Raw genomic sequence first — 7,023 nt, forward strand, 5'->3', positions numbered from 1 at the left:
CAAGCCTTCAATGTAAGGGATTGACAGTAGGTAAGGAGAATGGTTTATTTTCTGTGGTCATGTCATTGTTTATACTTTCATTGGAACTGTCCGGAAAAGACACATTAGGTCTAAATATTGTGGTGTTTTTATGATGCTATGGGCTGCGTATGAAAATAGTAAAGCTGAAACCAACAGTGTCTGCAGATCAGCGTAGATAAAAGGTTTAAAAAAATGTAGGAAGGTTGCCATCTTCATGTAAGAACCTGAATGTTACAGACATAGCTACTGTCTCCTCCTTTTTGAGAGTTTCAAATATAGATATAAACAGGTTTGTTGCCCTTGAAACATCATTTGTGGGCTTTTTTTAAAACTTGTCATATCCTGACTCTTGACTGATGAGCTAGCTAGGTTACTACCGCTTCTAAGAGAAAAGTGGCCACAAAATAAGATTTTCAAGTGAAGAAGGGCTTGTTTTTCCTTTCAAGTGCCCCTTTATTTATTGAGAGGAGGAAGTGATGTTCCTGCTAAAATGTATGTGAAAGCAAAGGCTATATCCCATTAGCAGCAAACACACATGCTGTCAGCAGTCAGCTGCAGTAGGATGCCTGAGTTTGCAGAACTGAGCTAAAGAAATTTCAGCAATGAAATACTAATAGAAAAAGTAATAAGAACATATACTTGGAAGTTTCTCCTCAAAAGGAACACAAAAGTACGGAGCTGTCTGTGTTCATTTGCAAAACATCGTGGGATGAAGAGAGGCCATACCGGGTGGCAGCTATGTATCAGCAATTTAATTCTGCAAATACAAATTCTCCTGTGAACACAGCCCTGAGACTCTTTTTCATCTAGGCTGAGAAAGTGGAATTGTAGCTGCCATCTTTCTTGCGTACTTGCATTTAGATCTGAGAACATCCTATTCCTTCTCTTAACCTTCTTTCATTCATAAGCCTGAACTTACTGCTTTTCTGTTCTGCTGCAGAAATGCATGGAAATGAAGAATACCATCCTTGCAAAACAGAAGGAGATGCACAGCTCCTTGGAGAAGGTAAAACAGCTGATCCGCCTCATCCAAGGCATCGACCTTTCAAAACCCATAAACTCTGAGGTCACTTCAGTAGCCATCTCCAATGGCATGGACTCCACTAACAATACTAATGCTGCCACCTCCACCTTAGCCTCCTCCCCTTCCCAGAGCTGCATGGTGAACTGTAACAAGGGCGATGAGACTAAATAACACAGTGAAGTTAAGAAGGAGCCAAGGGAGGTGGCGGCGAGGAGGAAGAGCAAAATAACGAAACTCTAGAAAAGCAAAACCGGATTTCTTCTGGAAAGTGCAGAATTCTTTAGTTCTTTGGTTCCAGAGAGAGCGTGAAGATGCTTGTGCCAGGCGGCACCGGAGTTTGCCAATTGATCCTTCTTATTCTGTGTGTACATGCGAAGTTCGGATCATGTTACATGAATAGTGCCAGCTGGGGGTTCTTTGCCAGCACCATGCCAAGTGAAATAATATATTTACTCTCTCTATATTTTACACCAGTGTGTGCCTGCAGCAGCCTCCACAGCCACTATAGGTTTGTTTTATTTTTGTTTGGGGTGAGGAGCAGGGATGAGGGAGGAGAGCAGGTTTCAAATCCTTATTTGCAGAACAGTTTGTTTAGCTAGGGGAAAACAAAAACAAGTCCAAAGAGCCTGTGGGCTTTTCCTGTTTCTAAACTCTCAGTACTATTAAACCAAAAAAACACAGAAATATAAATTATCAAATCCCAGTGCCCAGAAGGGACAAGTCTATCAAATAAGCAGTATTTACTATTGTTTAGACAGGAGATGTACAAAAGGAAAGGAGATGGACTTTTCACTGAGTAACCAGCACATGTACAGGCTGAGGATCTACTGTTCCAACAATTTGGGGTTAATCCTATTTCTTCACATTAAACAACAGACATGCTTTGGAGAATTGGTTTGGGTCCTGACACACATCCAGAAAGCCTATGTTGAGAACGGGAAAATAGAGGGCCAGAACCCAGGGTCAGCTTGGAGCATTGGATGGAGGTGTCCCAAGAGAAAATGTGCATCAATTACTTGAAAATGAGATTCCAACCCTTTTATATATTTATAAACAACAATGGTATCCTGAACAAAGTAGCACATGACCCAGATGTGTGAACTGAACAGAGAAATGTCCTTTTCTTTCACTTCCTTTCTCTTTTTTTGGTAACAAGAACTAAATAAGGAATAGAAAAGCTGTTTTTCAGGCTGACAGTCTAATTAAAGAGGTAGATGGGACCTTGCATGGTATAGATTAGAAGTAATAGTGTCAGTGAGATACAGTGAGTCTTTGTGAGTCCTTGTGTCATCGTTTTGGGCACTGTTTTTTTATGCAAGGGCAAAATCTTTGTATCTGGGGGAAAAAAAACCACACAACTTTTTTAAATTAAAAAGGAAAATAAAAGATATTGAGGTCTTCCTAGTGTTACTTAAAATAAGATCAAGGTAAGAAACATTGTAAAAAAAATTACAAAAGTGCTATTTGTTTCCTAAACAAGTGATTTCTATTAAAAAGGTGTCAGAACTGGAGAAAATGCTGTGTACTTAGAATTTTTTAACACAGACTTTGCTTATTTATGATGACATTCTGCTGTGTTTGTGTTTTAAAATCCAATGGGACAGTTTCCATAGCTTATACCATACATGCTACTGGCCAAACTCTTTAAAGAGAATCAAATGCCTACAGTGCTGGATCTCACCCCACCTGGAGAATTTGCCAGGCTTGTCTCTGCTGTTGCCGTATCTCCCCCATTCTGTCATGTGTTTGTAACCCAGAGGAAAGCAATTGGCAGCGTGCTTGTTTAAGGCTTTTCTAGTTTTGTGATATGGACTGGTTACAGCTTGAGAATGAGAGGCAATGGGTTGGCTGGACTGAAATCACCTTCTGTTTGATTCTCTTGTTGAAGAAGTTCATCCCTTATGCATAATCCTTCCCCTGTAGATAGCAAAGCTCGCCTCATGCTTCCTGTTGCTGTGAGGTCCGTCTCAGTTCAACATGCTGATTGTGGTCTCTTAGGGTTGTGTCCCAGAGCTGCCTTGTTTCACTGCTGCATATGCACATTTGGCAAACCCCGTTTCCACTGGAAGTACTGGGAAAACTCCCTTTACGTCCAGTGGGAGCAGAGTTGAGCCACTACACACACAACGTGAGGCAGAGTCCGTGGTGTGGAGCCCGTGAGAGCAGACCTGCTGTTGCTTCTAGTGGCAGACAGAAAAGCTTTGGATTTCAAGGATGCATTTCTGAGCAAGAAGTGAATACTCCAGACACTACATAGCGTGAGAGAGTCCCTTTGCTGCCACAACCGAGTATGCTTCTGCAAGTTCTTGGAGCTGTTTTCTTCCCTCTCCTTCAGGTTACCCTCCTGCCCTTTATAAGGTCTTGTATTCCTCCAGTAGGAATGTGCACTATTTTCAGCTCTGAGCTCAGAACTGATATCCCCAGCTCTCACATTTGTCTGTAGTTGGGAAAGTGACTCTTAGGTGCACTTCTCAGCTGAACCCATGATAACCTCGACTCTTTTGATGTTTGAGTTCTGTTCTGGAACTAGCAGAGCTGGAAGGATAAGTTAGCACAAGTGGCAGGGAGACAGCTGGGCAGACATCAAAACTGATCAAACTAAAAATGTCCTCGCATCAACCCAGTTACCAGTGGGGGTCATTACCATAGGGCAGCACTGGGCCAGCAACCTGTAGCATTTAAACAAGGGGCTATGTATGTCAAGGAGTGAAGAGAAAAAACAAACTGAACATGAGGTTTCTTTTTTTTTTTTAGAAAATGAGCCAGCAGCTAACAGCCCAATACTCAGGAGAAACTGCCTTTTTGGCCAGGTTGTTCTCTAGTTGGCCACTTGGGTAATTCTTAACATCATCTTCTGAAGCATCAAGTACCTTCCCGGTAAGAGACAGTCTCTAAGGATAGGTGCACTGAGTCTTTGTGGTTTTCATGTTCTTATTTCTGGTGTTTTCTTCTGAGCTCTCTTGGAAGCACTGCACTATTTGGGGGTAGCAAGTGATGCCTGACATCTTGATAGTCCATCTGTTTTCTTTGCCAGTTCAGGAGGGGATGGGTGTGAAATACACTGGTAGCTATATTTAAATTTGAGTGCAGTTGACCAGCCAGGAGATGTTAAAACATCTATTACTGCTTTTCTGAGGCATCTGCTTGTCTCCAGAATCCGAGTAGACAAGTATAGACTTTTATGTCCCTTCTGTTACAACATTTGTATTCCAGACTGTAAAAAGACGCCTTTAGTTAATCATTACCTGGTAGAGAAATGATCTCTACTTAGACATGTTGATGGTGCTAGGTAGTTTTCTCTCTCACTGATCCCGTTGGGAAGCTTTCCCTCCTGGCTCTGCAGCAGTATCAGTCAATAGGCAAGGAGCATTCCCTGGGCCGCACTGACACTGGCAATGGTGCTGCTACATAGACACAAGTAAATTGTGGTTATCTCTGCCCAATTAGCAACAACAGGGTGGAAGAGGAATTGGCATTTACTAAATATTGAGGGAGATATTTTTTTTTTTCTAGCTGCTCTAAAGGTTCCAATTAAGGGAGAAATGTAAACTCTTTGACAACTTAATGCTCAAGCTTGTCATCTGGGTTTGGATTGGTTTGGGCTTTTTCTCATGTAATATTTGAGACAGAGTGAGTTTGTACTGAAACTTCTGCTCTTTGGGAAGCTGTCATAATGACTGGTGTTTTGTACTTCCAAACCACCAGCAATATATTAACTAATTCTTATGTCATTGCTTGTCGTTGGTGGGAAATAAGTGGCTTTTAAATCTCTTTTATAAAGGAGGAGATGAGACTATGGAGGAAGCTCCTATCAGAGACAGTCCTGGCTCTCAGCCCAGTGCTAAGGGCTTCTTTGCTCAGAAACAGAGTAAGCACTGCAGAAGTAGTTTTTTTCCCTTCTCCTTGCAGTCTGTTCTTTAAACAGCTGGAAAGGTGTGTTGTGGTCGGAGTGGGAAAGTGAGCGTATGACCTGGCCAGAAGAATTATTTTTGTTAGTAGTATTCTCTTTGTCTTCTCTTAGAGACAGCAGTAGGTTTAGTGCTGTACAAAACGCCACTGAGGTAGTACTTGTAAGCATGATTGGCAGGTAGGGTGAGTAGCATGGATGATTCTTCAAGGACATCATTAGCCAGGAGTTACCATGTTGGTAGGATGAACAAATTGTTTGCATAAGCAAAACAAGGATTTGGTTCTTTGTTGCAAGCAAGTTTGTGTTGGTGGGGATGATAAATTAGAAGCCAGTAACCTAGAAATTAAAAAGGTGATAATTTTATGTGCAGATCTGATGGGTTTGTTGTTGGTAGGAGAAACAATATTGTACTTTATCCTTCCTAGCTGACCAGGCTTTAGAAAGCAAATCTGTATTCCAGCTGTCTAGAAATGCGAACCCTAATTCTGACCTCCTTGGCTTCAAATCATCTTCTTCCCTGTACTGTTGCAGAGACAGCTGTGAGAAGCAGCATGATCAGCATTCAGAAGGACCCAGAGCGAGATCTCCCTCTCAGTCCCACCAGGCTGTGGCAGCCCACAGTACAGGGAGTAGACTCTGAAATTCCCTTCCCATGTGGATGCAGTGGAAAATGTTTGTGAATTTGCAGTGTACATGTTTCTCTTCCTTTTTTTCCCAGCTGGGTTGCACCCTGCCCTCTTTGCTTCTGAAGCACTGATGGCGAAGACGTGCTTTCCAATGAGACATGTTTTTAAAATATTCCTGTTCATATTCCTATGTCAAACCAAAATACACTCTTACTGTGGGCCTCAGTTAGCTGCTCAGATAACCACTGAAACACCGATATTGCACTTCCTTGTGGACCATGCCTCTTCGGGCAGAATTTGTTGTGTCTTTCAGAACTGTTTTGACCCTTCACCTCCATTTGTCCTCCCTTGGGATTCTGAAGATCCAGGGCAAGTTCAGCCTTGCTGGGTTACTGCAGAGATTTCTGACAAGTGTGTAGAAGAGTCAGGAACCAGGAGGAAGAGGAAGATGTTTTGTCGTGCAGCTAATTCATTTGGCATGTAGGCTTCCCCAGCCAACAAACTACCTCAGCAAAGGCCATTCCCAAGCATTCTGTGGATTCTGTAGCTTGTGGCATTCAGAAGGCAAAAGGTCTTCTCTGAAGAACCCTTCCAGCAGCCAGCTAGGTACTGGTCTCTGAGGGCATGTGGGCGAGTTTCGCAGTGGCACTGTTGGATCCTTGTTTTCAGGCATCAGACCTGGACCAGGGAATGCCCTGAAAATCAGGTGGGTTCAGGAAGACACCAAGGCTGCAGACATCTTGTCTCCAGCTTATTGCTGTCTCACTTATTGCCTTCTTTAAGCGTCAGTCCTGTTTGTAACACCTACAGAATGGAATGTAATACTTGAAAAATATGGCTCACTTTACCATTAGCTCCTATTTTGCCCTTGTTTATCTTTTATCTGGGACAAGAACTTTCTGCATCATTGTGTCTTGTATAGGCTGAGCACATAGTTGAAACTTGCCAATAAATAAAATTATTTATACCATGCACTGGTAAGCTTGGTAATTATAGACCCATGAAAAGACAAACACCTCTCCTAGAGGTTAATTTAAGATGTGGGCTTGTTTCAGAAAACCAAGACCTTACCTGTGTGAGGGTCTGTCTGTATCTGCAGTCAGTATTACTGAACGGAAAACAGGCCTTGAGAGCGTCAGTGCTGTGAAAGTCACTGTGCTGTGCCCATCCCTGGAGTGTATCGCGTGAGAACAGCCAGGCCAGGTGGGGTGCTGCAGGGGCACGCGAAAGGACAGAAGCTTCTTTTGAAAAGTGAGGGCAGTGAGAAGGGGCACAGGGCTGGAGACAGGGGAAAGGAGAAGAGGAAGCAGGAGGGGCAGAGGAAAAAAGATTACATGAGGTAAAGCAGAGCAGAGGGAAGAAATGGAAAGAGATGAGAAGGAGGGAAAGTGATGGTAGCAAAAATTCAGGAATGAAACGGGGCTCTGTTGTGAGGAGACAGG

General features: G+C 42.8%; 1 protein-coding gene across 15 annotated transcripts in view; it reads left to right on the forward strand.

Annotated features, from left to right (window-relative positions):
- PHF21A (PHD finger protein 21A) overlaps nucleotides 1-6,551 on the forward strand; it is a 140,672-nt gene extending 134,121 nt beyond the window's left edge. For 13 of the 15 annotated variants that reach the window (XM_071809162.1, XM_071809161.1, XM_065838251.2 and 10 more), the window contains one exon: nucleotides 962-2,561. In XM_071809162.1, the coding sequence (XP_071665263.1) occupies nucleotides 962-1,216 (255 nt within the window). In that variant the 3' untranslated portion in view covers nucleotides 1,217-2,561. Of the gene's footprint in view, nucleotides 1-961; nucleotides 2,562-3,799 lie in introns of those variants that run through there. The other 2 variants (XM_065838250.2, XM_065838248.2) reach the window with 2 other exon arrangements.
- Nucleotides 6,552-7,023: the final 472 nt, after the last annotated feature.

Source organism: Patagioenas fasciata, chromosome 5 (assembly GCF_037038585.1).
Source record: "Patagioenas fasciata isolate bPatFas1 chromosome 5, bPatFas1.hap1, whole genome shotgun sequence".
In the NCBI taxonomy this organism is placed as follows: Eukaryota; Metazoa; Chordata; class Aves; order Columbiformes; family Columbidae; genus Patagioenas; species Patagioenas fasciata.